Source organism: Onychostruthus taczanowskii, unplaced genomic scaffold, assembly GCF_017590055.1.
Source record: "Onychostruthus taczanowskii isolate IOZ18803 unplaced genomic scaffold, ASM1759005v1 scaffold81, whole genome shotgun sequence".
Lineage (NCBI taxonomy): Eukaryota > Metazoa > Chordata > Aves > Passeriformes > Passeridae > Onychostruthus > Onychostruthus taczanowskii.
In genome coordinates, this window is record NW_024506002.1 from 2,962,078 (window position 1) to 2,981,385 (window position 19,308).

The following is a 19,308-nucleotide window of genomic DNA, read 5'->3' on the forward strand; positions in this document are numbered from 1 at the left end:
GCTGGAAATGTAATGTCATTTGCAAGAGAAGTGTGGCCACCTAGTTTTGCCCTGGAGTGATGGGACAGAGGAGGTCAATTGTGATTTGGTGCATGAAATACATGGGAATTCACTGAAATTCAAAACTTTCTAAAGCACTAAGCAGCCAGAATTTTGTAAGGGATGTTCAAATCTAAATGTCATCTAAATAAGAGTTCTAATAACTCAAATACATACAGGATACATTGATCTACAGAGATCAAAAAAGTAACTGGAATCCCTTGGAACTGGAATTCTCATTTTACCAACCAAGAATGGAAGTTCTCATAGAACACATCATGATAGAATAATATTGTCATTATTTGTGCTACACTAATACAATCCTGTAAGAATTTTAAGGTTAATAACAGTCCCAGCTGTTCCAAGGAATTGGTCTTTTTGAGGAGCACACATTTTGTAAGAATGGAAGGGAGAAATAGTGGCTTTCTTTGTGGGGGGAAAATACTGGGCCAAATACTTTTTGGTTTTAATTTTAATGTTGTAACTTTTCCCCAAATGTGCTAATAAAGCTTTTGGAATTGGAATTTTTTTTCTTGGAGGCAAGGAAACATTTTTCAGCCCTGAAGGGCTTTCCCTTGTTGGTGATTTAAGGTACTTAGAACAACATGTTCTGATGGTGTCCAGCCAAACAATTCACTGAAAACATCATGGGCTTTGTTTTATTTTTTGACCTTTTCCCATTGTTATTTTCTCCTAAGATTTTGAGGTTGGGTTGTTTTATTTTTTTCACTGAACATGTGAAAAAGAAGATGTGGCACCTACTAGTACCCTGGCAGGTGAAGGTAGGGAGCTCCAGGCAGCTGTTTCCTACAGAACATTGCCATTTCTTGGCTGAGAAATAGCAAAAGTGGATTTTTTTGGGGAGTGTGTTTGTGTGTTTCACAACTGGGAGGTTCATTTGGGATTTTTTTTCATAGCTGGATGGAAAAGGAAGAACCAAACAGGAGGATTTTTGTCACATCAGGCATGTAAAACGTGCTTGACGGCTCACAACATCTGAGAGCAGCTTCCTGAGGAACCAGAAAAACTCCAAAGGAGTCTCCTGTGTTCCAGGCTGATATTATTATTTATGTGTTTGTTAGCTAATCTTTTCTGAAGCCAGCCTGCAGTGCAAAGGCAGCAAAGAGACAGCTGCCACAAAAGATACCTTGTTGAATATAGTAAAAATACTGAATAATCAGTTGAGGACACATTATGTTGATCCCAGGAAAAGGGGATTGAAATGCCCACACCATGGCCACTGTGCTAATTCACGTTCAACATGACACTGATCCTTTCTCAGTGGCTATGACATCTCTGCTGCAAGCCCTGCCTCAGCTTCTGCAGGTGTTCTGCTGTCACCAGACAAACTGGAAAATGTGTGTTGACTTTGTCTGCAGGTTTGGCCTATTATTATTTTAAAGTAACCTTTGTCACCAAAGCCTCAAAGTAATAATTAACAGGCTTGTCTCTGGAAATCTGATGGGCATTGGACCCTGAAAAAATCCTGTTAACAGCAAATATTTCATATTGGATTGCATTTTGCTAAAGAGAATTTTAAATTAAACAATATAAACTTCACATACAATTATCAATTTCACAATGTAACCCCCCAGCAAGATGAAATCTTGATTCATTTGCAACAGCATTTCTGTCTGTGATAAGACCAACCCAATTTCTACCACGAAAATGAAGCCTGGATGGCGAACTGCGAGGGCATGAACCCAGAGCAGGCAGGCAGGGATGTGTTTAAATGGAGATGTGCACGTGGATGTGTGTACGTGAATGGGCAGGGGCTTGGGAAGCAGGATGCTGAAGGGTGAAGCAGTGTTTGGACTTGCTTTGTCACCCCAGAACAAATCTGAGGAGTTTGGAAGGCAGGCAGAGCCCCAGAATCTGTGCTGTGGAATTTCAATGGTGGTAGCTTTACAAAGAAGATACAATTTATTTTTTTTTTTGTACTAAGAGTAGTGATGGGAAAGAGGATGGGTCCAAGGAGAAGTGACTGGGCTGAGCAGCCACCAGACACAAAAGGTTGTTGCAGATGTGTTGCTGAGCACTTTCTTTCCCAGCTGTTGGGGTCCTGGAGGCAGGAGTGGAGCAGAGCTGTGTGTGGTGCCCCCAGGACTCCTCTCACACAGCCAAACCAACAGGGAGGGATTCGTTCTCTCAATTCCCTGAGTCTCTCCAAGCAGTTATTGCTGGCAGGGGCTGGGATTCCCTCTCTGGGGTTGTGTCCAGCTCTGTGAGCCTTGTCCAGGCCCCATTTTCCAGGCCAGGGCCTGCAGGCCCCACCCAGGCTGGGGTGAGTGCAGGGTGCTGTGCCTCTAGACCAGAAACCCTGAGAACCTGATAAAATTCCATTTCTGTGTCTGTGAAGGCTCACCAGCAACAGGATCAGGAATTCCACACTGTTCTAGGATTTTGTGTCTCTCCTCACATTTCTGCAGCAGGCTGGTGATGCCCAGCTCTGGCAGAGTGCTTCACACCCTGAAGAGATCCTGTGTGTTAATTTGAAAAATTAAAATATAGGAGCACATGGTGCTCCAGAACCTGGGAGGGCCTCACTTTTTTTTGAGATGAGTGTTTAAATTAAGAAGCTCTATTGAGACTGAAACAGATACTGTTTTGTTCTCTTGGGGATGTCATTTTAAGAAAGTGTCCTGTTCTAAACAATATAAACTTATAAATAGTTTAAACTTATAGTTTAATTAACTTCAATTAAACTTACAGTTTTATTATTCACTTTTAGTCCCACCAGTGATTTATGCTGGTACACCTCAATATTAATATCAGGGTTTTTGGTCCCTGGCTCCTTTCAAAGCTTTGGGAATCTCACTGTGTTCTGTTTGTCACCTGGTCTGTCCCCCAGCAGGCTGAGTATGGGAGGCATCATGAAAACATTGTTTGGCACGTTTCCATCTTGGTTTCTGACTGGTTAAAACATTCCTCCCATAATATTTTGTCCTTAATGTTTCCATCTGGGGAAATTGTGACATGTTTCTTTCAGGAACTGCTGAAATGTTCTCAGAATTGAGCTGTTGCTCACCCTTATTCTGCGAATTCCATAATTTTATTTTTATTTTGCCTGGAAAATCTTGTTAAGATGGGGCTTGCCCAGAAGAAGAGATGAGCAAGGCACCATAAAGCCTGCAGGTCTGACCTCTCCAGTACAGCCTGGTGACTGAGTGGACGCCATATGACATCAATCTGATGGCCCAATCCCACTCCTGATGTCAGAAAATTCTTTGGTTTTAGTTGTGCCCTTTGTTGCTGGCTGCATCCTGACAGGAAACAAAAACTCCTCAGTGGGCACCCTTTATTTCCAGAGGATGAAGTGGCTACTTTTGGAAAGTGGCAGCTTGCTCAGTGGGATTACTCACCCAGTTCTTCCAGGACTATAATTAAAGGCAAACATTGTAAATGACATGCATGCTTGCCAAGCAGACAGCTCTCCAGATGCCAATATTCTGTTATCTTCTCTCTTGGCACTTTTTCCAGTTTGTATTTCCCTCCCTCAGATTGGAGGAAGGCTTTCTTATGTTGTTGTGGTTGTTTCCTCTAAAGAAAAAAATATTAAACTACCTCAATGCCATTTCTAGAGCACAAACAGTACAACTCCAATACTCTAATGTTTCTTTAAAGTTTAAAATGTCAGGTTTCATTTAGTTGGTTCAGTTGTCATTAGATGAAAATTGGTTTCTCAAACAGTTTCTGTTTGTCCTGAGGTGATGTGGCGATGGCAAGAATGACATGGTAAAATTTATTTTGAGATTGTAAAACAAAAAGCCTGAGGATCATATCCCCAGCTAGCATAAGTCTTCTTACAGTAATTGTTAGTTCATTGATTTAGTCTTTCAAAAGAATTAAATGTCTGACTTCTCTGAAGCAAAAATTACAGCCTAAACATGCCAGTTGCAAAGGAAATTGAGGTATTGTTCTGTCAACACTCTTCAGCAAGAGTGGAAAGCATCCACATCCAAAAAATGCTTTCTGTGTGAAGAGCTTCATGCTTTTGTCATATTATTTCCATATTTAAAAGGGTATTTGGGATGAGCTGGAATTTGAGGTTTAGTAAGCCATTCTGCCTTCGACTTGCAGAGTAATTTGTTTGAATTTCATGCTGTGTTCCTGTGATCCAAATGTATGTTTCCTTCAAGATTAATTCTATTTAAAGATTAAATAAATATGTATGTTTTCTTGGCTAAAAAGAAGCTTTTAAAAATCCTTCACAGCTGAAAGAACCTTTTAGAATTGCTTTCTTGCCTGTATGTGGCAATGTTTCTAACTTAATCACAAAGGCTATACCATTTTGAATTAGCATTTTTTTCCAGCTTGCAGGAAATAAAATGCTGTTCCTCAGGATAAATACACTTTTTGTTAAGAGCAAGTGGTACCTTACAATTATTCAGTTCTTACACTGAGCTTTGGCCAGCGTTGGAGGTGGCAGAGGCCACCTTGAGCTCCTCACATGTATCAGGAAGTGGAATCTGTGTCTGGAGCTGTCCAGGAGCCATCTGGGCACTCCTGCTCCAGGTGACCCTTCCTGAACCTGGGAGGTGGACAAGTGGCTCCCCAAGGTCTGCTTAGTAAAGAGTGTCTGTGCTACAGAAAGCACATTGAGGTCTGATTTTTGTCTGGAGACAGCACTTTCCAGTCTGATACACTGAATAATTATCAAAATGGGGTTGGTTGTTTGCCTAAGACTGCACTGAATCTTCAGTCCTGTGATGGTGAGTAAAAAATTAAATCTCATTTAGCACTGATCCAGCTGTGGGCTGAGCTTTGGTGTGCACGTTTGGAGTTTTATTGCTGCTGCAAGTTTACCATAGGAGCTTTAAGGAAGCATTTGTGGGACTATAAAAGACAAAAAATCAGGCATTTTCTCTCCCTGGGTCAGTAGGATAACTATAGATAATCCATTTTTGTGCAGAGCTGCATTTGCTGTGCACAAGCACTGCTATCTGTTTCCTCCTCCCTTCAGAGAAGGGCATTTAAACCTTGGACATCTGATTTTCCTCCCTAAATGGAGATGTGAATGCAGCACCTCGTCCTCTGGCCTCTCCTCCCTCACTCTCTAACTCTGCTCTCCACAAACAAAACTCAGAAGTGACAATTGCCTAAAAGCTGCTTTTCACAATTGGGCACATGACCTACCTGGTCAAACAGCTGCTGTCTGCACTGTAAGAGGAATAACTCCAATTGAATCCAAGTATTTCAGATGTAATCCAACCATGGCATTTCTCCTTCCCAGTCTTAACGAGCACATTGATTCCCCTAAAATGTTGGATGTCTCATGAACCCAAGCAAAGCTGTATGTGCCTGTGGATAGAGGTGGGTTGAGGGACTGGCCCCTATAAAGCAGCAGCAGCCCTTGGTTTAGCTGAAGTGAGGATGATTTACAGCTGAGACTCTGCCCTGCAGCTCTGCATTTGGGTGGAGTGCAAACTGCAGACCCTGAGGGCGAGGGAGTGCTTGGAAAACACAGGGACACCAGGTTAAGCTACTTGTGCAGACATTCCAAAATCTGCAAAAAATTAAAAACCAGCATCGCTCCCAATGAACATAATGGCTGAACTGTAAATACTTGTGTTGTAAGACAAGGGAAAAGCAGCACTGACAAACCTCAACATTATTAGAAACAGGCCCTTCTCCTGTCTTTTGAGAGTTAAGAAATATTTCCTTAGGTTTTTCACTGACTTCATTTTAGCTGTTAGTCCCTGATTAAATAAAGATTATGAAGTTCTCACAGCAATTCCTAGATATTCATAGAAAATCTTCATCTTTAGAGGAAATTTTGGGGTGCTTTGAACACACAATAGGAACTGGAGGTCTAGATCCCTTTTGTTTTTCCCAGAATGTGACTTCAAATCTGTCATTCCAACCTCACAGCACTGTGAATATTCCTGTGGCTGCCAGTAGTTATTGCAAAAGATAGAGGGAGATTATTGGGATTCTAAAGATTTCTAAGCTGGTAAATCAGGAGGGTAATTTCTCAGGGATGGCACTGACGTTAGTGTTTAACAGAGAAATTTGTCTGAAATGAAGTGGTGAATTCCACTCAGTGTATTTATATCACATTGGGAAAATCAAAAATTAGCTCAAGCAGTGAAAGAGCTATGGAAAGAAACAGCATGATATAAATAAAGAAAAAAGTTTCTTACTCTGTCTTTGCAAGCAAGAAGTCTCTTAAATGTCTGAACAATTTAATCACAAAGATGAAAGTCACTGTGCTTCAACTGGGATAAAATCATGACCAAGTGAATATTCTGACTCCACCCTGACAGGCTGAGTCCTCCCAGGCAGCCAAAGGCTCTTGTCCATGGATCTGTCTGACTCAATCTGCTCCACTCTTTGTTTTGGGTTGAAGCAGAAGAGAATCCAAAATTAATGATCATTAATGGTGCTAGGAAAGTTACTGACTATTCAAACAGTGATAGAGCTCCACATTTTCACAAGTTCACAAGCATCCAGGTTTCTCTGGCTTTTCAATGGTTTGGGCATTTAAGTTGCACAATAACAATATCCAAAGTGACATGCAGAGTTTGTAAAGACATTAAAGCATAGTCAGACTGGTTTATCCTGGAAATTTTCTTGAGGCTGGGAAGAAGAAATCCTCAAGATCACTTTGTATAACAGCATGTTATCCAAACATATTTTATTCATTTAGTACTCTAATAGCCATCTGTGCAAGACAAAATCATCTACATGGAGGGAAAAGCATGGGCTTTATTGCCTGGCAGATACAGCAACTGTGATTTTGCTTAATAATCCTTCCTTGGAAGTCACTGATGTGGATTTTTCAGTGTCATCACTCAGTACTGAAGAAACTTATCTCACATGCTGATAACTTTATTGCTAAATGGAAATCTTTCCAAGACAAAGTTTAGAAACATGTTTTAGAGATAGAAGCTGCTGTTTGTTTTCAAGATGAGCAAATAAAAGTCTTCCTGCTAGTTACTGTGAATTTATGGTTCTATGATACACTGATTTGGCTGAGTCATAAAAGGGCTTTCAGTATTCAGGAGTAGAATGAATGCTGCTGTGTCACTTTTGAGGCAATATTTTTATAGCTTAGAATTTGAACTCTCTATCTTCCTAAAAGAAAAATACTCTGGTTTACATGTTCTAATGCTGATCTTTGCCAGAAAGGATGTCCAACCTAGAATTTAAAGTCCCTCCATGGACTCTGACCTTTATAGGCTCAGCAAAGTTGTGCTGTGTTGGCTAGAACAAAATTTCTATTAAAAACCAATTCAAAATCCAAAATTTGATACAGCTCATAGTCTAAGAAGCTTGTGCCTTGTGCTCAGGGCTTTGTGTCATTTAACAGTTCCTCTTTTTATGTTATGAAGCATCTAGTCCAGAATGGTGTGGGGTGGATCACAATTCCAAAGGTTTCTGTGCAAGGTGTCACTGGGTTGGCCCTGAACTGTTATCCCAGACATTCACTTATTTTTTGCTTGAAGCAAATAAGTGGGAGAGCACCTCAAGGTGCAATCTGAAAAAGTTGAGGAGCCTGGGAGAAGAGGAAAAAGGATTTTTATCCTTAAGTGTCTGAGATAAATGGTAGATAGTGGAATCTAGGCTGAAACAAACCCTACAGGAAAAGGGATGTGGAAAGGAGGAACTTGTTGCTAAAGGGGTTTATCCTCTTTAAGGTGGTGTTTAGATTTATGCTTTTTAATCTTTGTAGTCTGTGCATTGCCACTGGGCAAGGCAGAAATATTTCAGGAAAAACAAATCATCTCCCAAATTAATCTGAATTTTCACTCCAGACAGTGTTTAGAGGACTTGACTTTAGTTTTGCCACAAAATACTCAACGTCATAAAAAAAAAAATAAATGTGACTTTGCTGAAATCTGCCTGATACTCTTTTGTAAACAGCAAATTCCCTTCCTCAGAAAAGGCAGTGATGGAGAATTCCATCTGCATCAGTTGCCGGCTGATGCAGACACAGCAGAAGGTCAGACTGGACAAGATCATGGCCCCTGAGCCAAAATGATGTTCATTATCAGGCAAACAAATATTTTCCTCCCCAGGCAGAGCTGGACAGTCAGGAGTACTGACCTGGGAATAGTTTATTCCACATTGCTCCAGTGCTGAATATGTCAGTGCTGTGAAAAAATGTGTGCGACTTTTTCCAACCTCATTTTCTTATTGGTTTTATTCCCCATCTGAGGAAACTCGTCCAAGAATTTGATAGACAAACATGTTTTGAGGAAGCAGTAAAAAGCTGGAGCTGAGCAGTGGGTGGCCTTTGAGTCTGATGAGTGGCCTTGCAGCCCATGTCTGACCTCAGCTACGTTTGGGAGTTCTGGAAATGATGTCAGGGAGTTGCCCTAAGGACTGGCTTTGTCCCTGACCATCCTCTTTTATTGCATTTAATGCAAAAACATTTCCCCTGCTTTGGTGCATGGCTACATTCAGATTTTCTTTCAAATGTTTTTCATGGAGCATCACCACCTCAAAATCAGAATAAATCCCTGTAAAAGCATTTTGCAAGAAAATGTCAGATTAGTGACCCCAAAACGGTCCCTTTAGGATGGAAAATTATCACTTTTCCCAGGAAGTTTAAATATATACATTTTTAACCAATTAAATTGGGACTTTTATTAATTTTTTTCCCCCACATTATGTCACAGTTGTTGTAGCTTTGGAATAGCTGAAAATCAAGTTTTATAGGGGTTGGAGTTGCTGTGAACTATTGGTTTATATGATCAGTAGAGACACAGGGCTTTCTCCAGTGGCAGGGTAAAGTCTGTGCACTGCCCTTTGAAAAGACCTGAGCTCTGCTTCCAGGGGAGTTTGGACATCTGGCTGAGAGAATGTGATGTTGCCTGAGGTGAATCCTGTCCTAAGAATGGCATCTTTGATTGCTGCTGCTGGGGAAAAGTCACACAAATTGAGTTTAGAGAAGGGAATAGGTCCAAGGGGAAAAGGCAGGAGGCAAAGGCTGTGTTCTGGTAAATTCAGTGAAAATCAAAGTGTTCTCAAACAAGGCAGCTTTTCTCTAGAGGTGTTATGGATGTGCTTCGGTTCTGTAGCATCACAAACTCAGATAGTGCAGCAAGAGGGGATTTGAAGTGGTTTGTTCTTGTCTGAGGGTTCTGGAAGAACAGCAAATCTTTCATTGCAGTCTGGAGTGATTTCTGGGCCGCAGTGGCAGAGGACTGGCAGAGCTTCAGCAAAGGCTTTGTCAGGAGGGTCAGGAAGAGGTCAGCCCCAGGGCCCATCACTGAGCCCTGCCCAGCCCTGTCAGCATTCTGGAGAGAGCAGCTGTGCTGCTCCAGGGGTCAGGTGAAACCCACAGACAGCCAACATACACACCATGTTGCCCAATTCCAATTTTTGGGGGTTTTTCTTCCAAAACATTGATTCAGATCCTCCCCAAACACGTGTCCCACAGGCAGAGCAAGGCTGAAACCCATGGACTGAGTATTAGTCACCACTAGCCCCAAACTGAAAAAGGAAAAAAAGAACACTATAAAAATGTCTGTGATGCATTTGGTTTTGTAACAGGATTTAGTGGAGAGGGAGGAGGGAGAAGAAGCATTTCTCAATCCCCAAATAGCTGAGTTTCCTTTCACACAAGGCTGGAGCTCTGGCATGCCCTTCCCCTTGCTGCTGTGCTGCTCAGTTTCTCTTGAAGCAGCACTGGGCATTATCTCACTTTCAGGAACTGATTCTGCTGGATGCTGGGCACAGAGCTTTCAGAGGAATTGCTCATCCTGAGCTCAGGGTGTACAGACAGAAACCTGGGGCTAAACCTGCCTTTTGGGGGTTTCCAGGGTGTAACAGCACTGCCCAAAGTCCCCTCCTGATCTCAGTAAGGGCTGTTTCAGTCGGTCACGTCTGACCCTGGGGTTTTTTTGGATGGAGATTTCTCTGAGAACTGCCCCCTGTGGGGTCACTTCTATTTTTCCACTCCACAGGCAGATTATTTTTTCAGCCACAGGGCTGTAAAAGTCTTTTTGCATGCACTGGAGTATCCAGTGCAGTTGGACTTGGTCCTTTTGCTTCTTGGGGCTCACTGCAATTGCCTTGGCACACAACCTGCTCTGGGGAGGGCTTCTGTGGCCATGCCAGCACAGCTGGGGCTTATTATAGGCTGGACAATCCCATTTACCTGTTCAGCTCCACGGCCACTGGCTGCTGTCTTTGCTGCCCTCCTTTAGATGAGGGTGGTTCAGTGTCAGCTGCAGCCAAGCTGAATTTTTCCATCCATGTTCAGAAAGAATTGCCTTTCCCCCTGCTCCCTACTCTGCCTCTACAGGAGTTGCCTCAGGATGATGTGAGGGTGGGAGAAGGGAAGAAAATGGAAACAATTCTCAGCTCTGACAGAAATCAACCTGCTTTAAAGAATTTAAGGGAATGGTGACTGGGCTTAAGTAGATCAGTCTGATAGTGCCTGCCTCTGTAGGCCTCGTGTGCAAGCAAAGGTGGATTATTTGTCATGCTAGGGCTGGGTTCTCTAAAGGGTGCTGGAGAAAAGCTCTAAATACTACAGAAACCTTTGAAAATCTCAGTTGCAAAAAATTACTGCTCTTCTGTCTTCTCCCCTTGACTTAATCTGTTTTTCTCTGAAACAGTTGACAGACCCTAACCTGTTAAAACATCATCTTTCCCTTTTCTTGGAGATCTGAGATCTCTCTTAATGTTTTACAGTTAATGTTTTACAGTTAATGTTTTTTACAATGCAGCTTCAGCTAATGCCTGTGAAGACACACAGCTAATTAATAAACCCTCAAAATATCTTTCTCCCTATCTTTAACCAATACTGCATAACTTTTATTTCATGAATATTGGTAATATTCACACCAGGAGATGCATGTTCAGGGCTAAGGGGAATTTTCTCCTTTAGCTAAATTATTCTGAGTCAATGCATATATCAGTGCACAGTCAGTTACCTGCTGTACTTTTAGTGGTGCATCTGGTCTCAAATAAAACCCATCCTTTCTTATTAAATCTTTCTTTTTTTTTTTTTTTTTTTTTTTTTTTTTTTTTTTTTTTTAATTTTAGGACATTGTGGCAGAACAACACACAAACCATGTCATGGCTCCAGGGAAATGGGTGTCTGTTGTCTCCCATGGTTCACATTGTCTTGCAAAACTCTTTCATGGGGGTGCATAGCTGGTTAAATAAGTTACTTGGAGTACTCTCAAGTTGTGTTGCTGGAGTCCTACAGGAATCTCCCCCATCAGAATTTTCATTACTGCTTGGATGAGGGGCTAGGAAGTCAGGTATGGGAATTCTGTAGGATCCAGACTGGGATAGGATTGCAAGCCAGTTGACCAGGTTGGTCTGTTAGAAATAAAGGGACCACTTAAAAACAGGAAAAAGGGGTCTGTGAGCCACTTTATTCCTCAGAGCATCAGTGTCTGAATGTCAGATATTTCAACTACACAGCAAGGATGGGAGGTGACACAACCAGACTTCTGTCATGCAAATGAAAGCCTGGTGGGACAATGAGGGAGAGCACCAGGGCTTTCAGCAGAACCACGAGGCCCTGAAATCTCCAACCTCACTTCCAGACTGTGCCCAGCCCAACTGCAGCTCTGCAGATGGTGCTTATTTCACTGTGTACATGTGTGAGGGGACAAGTGGGGAGGGTTCTGCATTTGGGATGCTCCCTGCAGGCACAAATACTGCAACAACTGCTTTTATTGTGGTGCTGTGTCAGAAATGGGGTGGCTGTCAATGTTAATGGTGTGTAGCAGGATCCTGTAACTGCCTTTAAATGGTTGCTTGGAAATGGGAAGATATTTCTCTCCTTCACAGCACAGATGATGCAAATGATCCTGAGAAAAAGGATTGGGGTTAAACCATTGTGTTTGCAAAGGAGGAATATATTAGGAAAAATGTTTTCATAGAAAGAGTGATAAAGTTCTGGCATGGCTGCCCGGGGAGGTGGTGGAGTCCCCATCCCTGGGTGTGTTTAACAAAGCCTGGATGTGGCACTGGGTGCCAGGGTTTAGTTGAAGTGTTGGGGCTGGGTTGGACTCGATGATCTTGAAAGTCTCTTCCAAACTGGTGGTTCTGTGAATTGTGTGAGGAGATTCTGGTGGAACTCCCAGCCTCAGTGCTTGGGTGCTTAGGCAGCAAGAGGGAGAAGGGACTGGGACTCCTGAAGTGCCTGGATCACATCTCCTGTCAGTGTCTCCTCCTTGTAATTCCTCTGATAGTAACTGGCTTGATCCTCAACTATCCTAAATTGGGAACATTATATATCCTAACTGCTGGGAGCATTGTAGAAAAATAGATTTTAAAAATTTTTAATATATTTTCTTTTTAATTTCTATTTTTTACATGCTTGGGGCAACCAAAACACTTAAAGACCCTCACAAGGACTGCAGAATAATATATTGAAATAGCACATTTCTAACTTGTGTTGGGGGAATTGTGGCTTAGATAGATAAAAGTATTCCTAAGAATTTACTGTATGGCATAAGTGGTGAAAATCACAAAGCCCAGGAGAGAGCAAAGAGCTGAAATGAGCTCTAGGCTGTGCTTCAGTGCTGTTGTATCTCATCTGAGCCACACAGTGACAGCCACCACAGAAGCTGTTATAATGACAAGAGAATTAATGGCACTCATTTATTAATTTATTGATTAATGATATAAACAGAATTGGTGGCATTTTCTTACATTGTTCTTTAGCCCCAGAACTCCGGGGTTTTTAGGTGGTTTAACCAGAAAGGGCTTATCAGGCAGGATCCTGGAGAATTTGGTGGCTCTGGTACAAGCAGGGAGATGCTGTTTCTGAGCTCTGCTGTTCCATGTTTGCTTTGGACCCCAGCACTCAGCAAATGCTGATCTCATCCATAAATTTTGGCAGTTGGCACATGCTGCTCTGTTTTCCCTCTGAGGACTTTGTGAGATGCAAGACACACTTCAATTAAAAAATGGCAGTTTAATGTGGTTATTTTTATCAAAACAAACCAAATAAGATCTTCATAATACACAGCAGTGCTTAATTTCTTTCTAAAACTAATTAAAGTTTTGGCTTCCACTAGTGACAGAAAAGTTTGGACAGTTTTAACCCCAATGGCTCCATTTATCCCTCATTTATTATTCAAACAAAATAGCATTTTGAAAGGAAAAACAAACTAGAAATTATTAATGCCAGAGATGCCAGGAAATGGGATATAAAATGGAATCTGGCCCACGTGGATGTGGGATGTGTGCTACCACCATGAAAGCCAAGTGGCCAACTGCTGTCCACCCCTGCAGCTAGGAGGATTTACATCTCTGAAGTGCCATTCCATGTCAGAGCATCCAGGGAGGCCGAATGAATCTGTCCATGATTCTGGTGAGCATCTTGTACGTGCTCAGTTTTCCTCCTGGGCACCAGTTTGTTACTCAGATTTTTGTTGAGGTCTCTTAATAAGCTTTGTATTTTCTCTAAGTGCAGACACATGAGAATTCCTGACAGGAGAGCAGTGTCATGTAATGATCAGTTGCTTGTTTCCCAAAAGGCATTTAAAATGTCAGCTGTTATTTAATGATAAAAGTTTCATGCCAAAAATATAATTTCCTTAAGGAGGACGGCTGCAGCTCTATGAATTCCATGCTGTGAGCTGATTTCAGGTGCCATCGGCTAAACCAGCCCAGGTTTCTCCATCAGCTGAGCACTGAGGTGGCTCTTTTCTCTGGAAATGAGTTCATCTAGCTCTGGTTTGTCAGAGTCACATCAGAGGGACAGATGCCTGTGGTTTGTAGCCATGCTTGGGTGGCAGTCCTGCCGTTTTGGGATCATCATCTTTAATTACCAAAGGGCAGAGAGAATCCATAGGTAAGGAGCACAGCTCCTTCCTCTGCTGCTGATGGCAGACAGGACAGACTGCAGGAAATCTGGGCTCTCCTGCCAGTTTGAGATGAGATGGAGTTATTTATTCTGCATTTCTAATGCTTGGATATAGGATCATTTCCACAGTGTTGAAATTTAGCGTTATTAAACTGTGAAAGAGCAGAATTTCCTGCCACTGCCTGCCCTGCCATCTTCTCAGCCAGGCAGGAAGAGCAGTGACTGACAGGAGAGTGTCAGAAGCAGTCACTGTGTTGAACCCTGCAACTCCACACCAGTTAGGGATGGTCCCATTCCTTTCTGCTGAAGTGTTGGTGAGAGGTTCCCTCTCCATTCAGCAGGACACTTCTGCCAAGGATTTTGTGGGGACAAACACATCACTGCTGCAAAATGCACCCCTGTGGCTTTGCCATGGTCCATGAAACTGAGAGGTTCTCCCTTTAGTGCAAGGGGTAATCCAGGCAGGAGCAGGGAGACATCCCAGGAAGATCCAGCCATGCTTTGGTGGGAATCTGTGCGTGGATAGAGATGGAGCCAGGAAAGGAGGGACAGATAGTTCTAACAGGAGCCAGAGCCATGAGAGTTACGAGACCCAGAGAATAAAAGGTGTGCTTCACAAAGAGCGTTCTCTCCCTGCTGTGGTGCTGAGGGCTCGGGGGCACTGCAGTGACCCAGGCTGTTGGTGAAGGAGGGTCAGTGTGTCAGCCAAAGGAATGGCAGCCAAGATAATGCCTTGGAGTAGCTACCTAGAACAGAGGCTGGACAAAGTCAAGAGAATAAAGTGAGTATTTATTAAAGGCCTTTAGCAGGTTCACCTTGGGCAGTGCAGGAGCCTGGCAGAGGCTACACCCAAGATGCACGATGGTCACAAGTTCTTTGGGCTGATATAAGTTTGGTCTGTTTGCATATCAGAGGTTCATTCCCCAATTATAGCTTCAAGTAATAACTTCACATTGCCTCAGTTTGCTTCCCCCCAATTCACTTTTGTTTATACTTTTCAGGACCTGAGGCTGTAAGCTATCCCTGGGTTCCAGGCCCGGAGGGATTGTTCTGTCTGACCAAAGTGTGAAGACAGTAGTTAACACTTTATATGAAGTGTAGAGTTATGCACTATTGCAGCACAGGATTTGAAAAATATAAAGGCTAAAATCTTGAGGCAGCATCCCCCCCTTCAGAAGCTTGACAAGGAGAAGCTCAGAGCTCAGGTGTCAGCAGCATCAATTCCTGCTGCTTTTCTTGACTGGAAGGATGCTGTGATAATTTTGGGAGTGGAGTCTCCAGCAATCTCTGGTTTGCTTTGCCAGGACCTCTGTGAAGACCCCCACCTGCTTGTGGATGGAATGAGCTCCCATGACTTCCACCAGGGCAAGCTGGGGAACTGCTGGTTTGTGGCTGCATGCTCCTGCCTGGCTTTGAGGAAAAGCCTCTGGCAGCAGGTGGGTGATTGCTGTGTGTGGTGCAGGAAATAAAGCTGATAAACCAAGCTAACCTTGGTTGTTTTTCTCCATAGGACTAACAAGGGGTTAATTTTGGTGGATTCAAATCTTCCCTTTCTTTAACGTGCTCCAGGGCAGTCTGCCCTGGGAATAAACCTCAGCACAGTGCACTTGCTGAACTTCCCCTTTGTGAAAAATGCATATTTTATGATCGGCTTTTTGCAAGTATTAAAATGAATATTATATGTGTTATGTTAGAAAGTTATGCTGTATTAATTTTCTTAAGTAGTGTGTTAAATATAGTTTTAGGTTATAACATAATGTTAAAATAGAAACTAGGTATGTAGGATATTTTTTTAAAGAAAGGGATGAGGTCTAAGCAGCCACAGGACACCTAAATCTTTCAGAGCAGAAGAATTTATTGCCCCATTATCAGAAGAAACTAAATTCTTCCTGCCTTGCTCAGCCCTGAAGACACCGTCAGGATTCAGAGGAAGAGACAGAATCTTTTGTTTGAATGGAATTTGTGCATCATGTATGAGGTGTATGAATATGCAACAGGCTATTGCTTTTAAGGGTTAATCCCCTGTTAACAGGTTTCCTTTTTCGGGCTTATTTTGCCCAGAAAAAGGTACCCGGACTGCCTAGGTTATAACATAATGTTAAAATAGAAACTAGGTATGTAGGATATTTTTTTAAAGAAAGGGATGAGGTCTAAGCAGCCACAGGACACCTAAATCTTTCAGAGCAGAAGAATTTATTGCCCCATTATCAGAAGAAACTAAATTCTTCCTGCCTTGCTCAGCCCTGAAGACACCGTCAGGATTCAGAGGAAGAGACAGAATCTTTTGTTTGAATGGAATTTGTGCATCATGTATGAGGTGTATGAATATGCAACAGGCTATTGCTTTTAAGGGTTAATCCCCTGTTAACAGGTTTCCTTTTTCGGGCTTATTATGCCCAGAAAAAGGTACCCGGACTGCCTTAACTCTTTGTTTTTATTGTCTCATATTGTCCTAATCCTAATTGTCCAAATTTTTATTACTGTAATTATATTACTATTTTTATAACCATTTTATTACTATTAAACTTTTAAAATTCTAAAAACAAGTGATTTGGCATTTTTCACACCCTTGCATGGTTTCTCAGGTGATTCCAGACTACAACGAGCAGGAGTGGGACCCCAAAAACCCAAGGAAACACGCTGGGATTTTCCGTTTCCGCTTCTGGCGCTTTGGAGAGTGGACAGAGGTGGTGGTGGATGATCTGCTGCCAACTGAGAATGGGCAGCTCATCTACTGCCGTTCCAACGTGAGAAATGAATTCTGGAGTGCTTTGCTGGAGAAAGCTTATGCTAAGTATGAGCTGGTTCGTTGTGCTTGTACTCCTCAGTGTTGTCCCTTTGTCTGTTTTGTCTTTCAGTTCTGTCACACTTTCCATAGGATTTAGTTTTGCTGCTGGAAGAGAACCTAAAAAAGACTGCAAACTCCTTCTTTAATCTCTGTTAAAATCCTAAATTACTGCAATACAGTCTACTTCAGCAGCCCAAATCCTTAAGGATCCTAGAAACCAGGGAAGATTTATCTGCAGTTCGCTCAGGCTTTTATGTTCTGTTCTGTTTTTTCCTTGGTGAGACACAAACATATTCCCTACATTCAAGCCAAATTAGAGCACTTATTCCAGTCCCCTGTAAACACAGAATATTCTGTGTTGCCCCCAGGCTGGCTGGATCCTACCAAGCCCTGGATGGAGGCTGTGCTACAGAAGCCCTGGTGGATTTCACTGGAGCAGTGGCAGAATCCATCAGTTTGGAAGAGGGCAAATATGGTGAGGTTATTCCTGAACAGATGAAGCTGTTTGAAGACTTGATGAAAGTGCATAAAAGAGGAGGGTTCATCAGCTGCTTCATTTCAGTGAGTACAGAGAGCTGGATTTTAAGGGTTTATTTCAATGAAGATATTCTGAAAGAAATACCTTTATTAGGATATTGCATGTTTGCAAAAGCTTTGTTTGGAGAAATCTAACAAGTGCTTCCAGCTTCAGGAGCCACTAAATACAATCACAAGTGCTCATGCTGCCACTTCACTGTGTGTCTGAAATTCTTTTTTCTGAATTGACCTGAGGTAAATCCACCCTAATTTACACAGCAGATAGCAGCATTCAACTGCTTTATTTCTTAGAGAAATCTCTTTAGAGAAAACAGTTCTGGCACAGAGCTGCTGAGACTTCTTGACTTTGGTTGTGCCAGTGCAGCCCAGGGTAACAGTGGAGCTGAGCTGAAAGGCTGAGCTCACCTGGTTATTCAGGCAATGCTATTAGACACTGAATATATTCAATACAGTCAATATAGTGAATAATCCCCCCACTGGCATTACCCTGCATAACTTGCCTGTGCTGGCTCATGTGTGGCTCAGGTAACCCAGTGCCCACCCAGATGGATGAACAACAGCTCCCAAAGGATGTTTTGTGCTTCACAAAGGACCTATGGCCCAGCCCCTGGCCACAGGAGGCAAACCATTGACAGCTGGACTGAACTCTCCTTCTAAGTCTGCAATGTCAGGCCCTGGCTGAATAGTGCTGAAATCCTCACCTTGTTCACAGCTGTTATCATGTGAAGGGCTAACAAACTGCAATGGCACCTGAATGTTTCCTTTAAAATTGCTTTTAAATGTTTTTTTTTTAATAACTTATAGTGAATCATTAATCCAGCAGCCCACAGAAAAGGGATAATTTTCTAGGAGCTGCAGGGTTGGCATCTAAGCGAACTTCAGCATCTTCCCCCCCATGGCCACTGCTTCAGTTTAAGGCCTTAGCTAAGGCTGGTCTTAGTTAAATCACCTAAACATTTTCCTATCTGTGAATGAGGATGATTCATTTGTTATCATGTGAAGGGCTAACAAACTGCAATGGCACCTGAATGTTTCCTTTAAAATTGCTTTTAAATGTTTTTTTTTAAAATAACTTATAGTGAATCATTAATCCAGCAGCCCACAGAAAAGGGATAATTTTCTAGGAGCTGCAGGGTTGGCATCTAAGTGCACTTCAGCATCCTCCCCCCATGGCCCCTGCTTCAGTTTAAGGCCTTAGCTAAGGCTGGTCTTAGTTAAATCACCTAAACATTTTGCTTTAATTTCCCTATCTGTGAATGAGGATGATTCATTCAGAAATACCTGTGAGTATGAAGGGAGCTGTGGAATTGTGAAGAACAGCAGAAAATCAGCTGGTTTTGGGGTTCCTCAGAATGTTACCTGCTGATCTGGCCCTGGCCATGCATGGTCCTGCATCAGGCACCGAAGAGGAACACCTGGTGTAGCCTCAGCTCTCTTCACAGAAAGCAGTAGGCACAAGCTTTCCCAAATCCACACAGGATTTTTCCTGGGAAGGCAGTGAGAAGCACAGAGAGGAGAGAAGACAATTCTTATATCTATTCTCTGCTCCTGTTGTTTGGCTCATGTGGAATGTGTTAGGAAGATTGTTTCCTGAAGTGATTTGTTAATTGGATTCTGCTGAGGACTGTTTTCATTCCTTGGCCAACTGGCTCAAAGCTGTGTCCTGGCTGTCTCAGACAGTCATGGGTTTTTCTTTAGTATCTCTTTAGTGTAGTTATAATACAGTATTAATGTGATACAGTATAGTTTTAATCAAGCAGTTGTTCAGCCTTCTGAATCACGGAGTCAGATGCCAATCATTCCTCACGTGGGGGGCACCCTGAATTTGATACACCTGGTACCTTTGGGGACACGAACTTACCCTGGGATAGAACAGGGACTGTCCCTTCCAGCAACATCAGGAAACAGCTCAGAAACAAAAGCTTCAAGGTCTTTAGGTTTTGGTTTACCCTTTTTTCATAAGGCCTGAATTTTTATTTGCAAGAATCCCATCTGATTTGCTCAGGCTGACAGAGCAGACTGCCTGGTGTGAATTGTTACTGCAGACACTGTTTCCAGAATGATGGACTGCTCCCAAATGCTAGAGCAGTTCTGTTTCTTAACAAGAATTTGCTGAGGTGATTGACTCAGTACAGGGAGCTGTATTTTAAAAAGCAAT

At 42.5% G+C, this 19,308-nt stretch overlaps 1 protein-coding gene across 1 annotated transcript in view; it reads left to right on the forward strand.

Annotated features, from left to right (window-relative positions):
- The window catches only part of CAPN6 (calpain 6), a 52,729-nt gene that overhangs the window by 13,713 nt on the left and 19,708 nt on the right, over positions 1 to 19,308 (forward strand). The window contains exons 4-6 of the mRNA XM_041424400.1: positions 15,130 to 15,261; positions 16,411 to 16,619; positions 16,982 to 17,174. Coding sequence (XP_041280334.1) covers positions 15,130 to 15,261; positions 16,411 to 16,619; positions 16,982 to 17,174 — 534 coding nt within the window. The remainder of the gene's footprint in view (positions 1 to 15,129; positions 15,262 to 16,410; positions 16,620 to 16,981; positions 17,175 to 19,308) is intronic.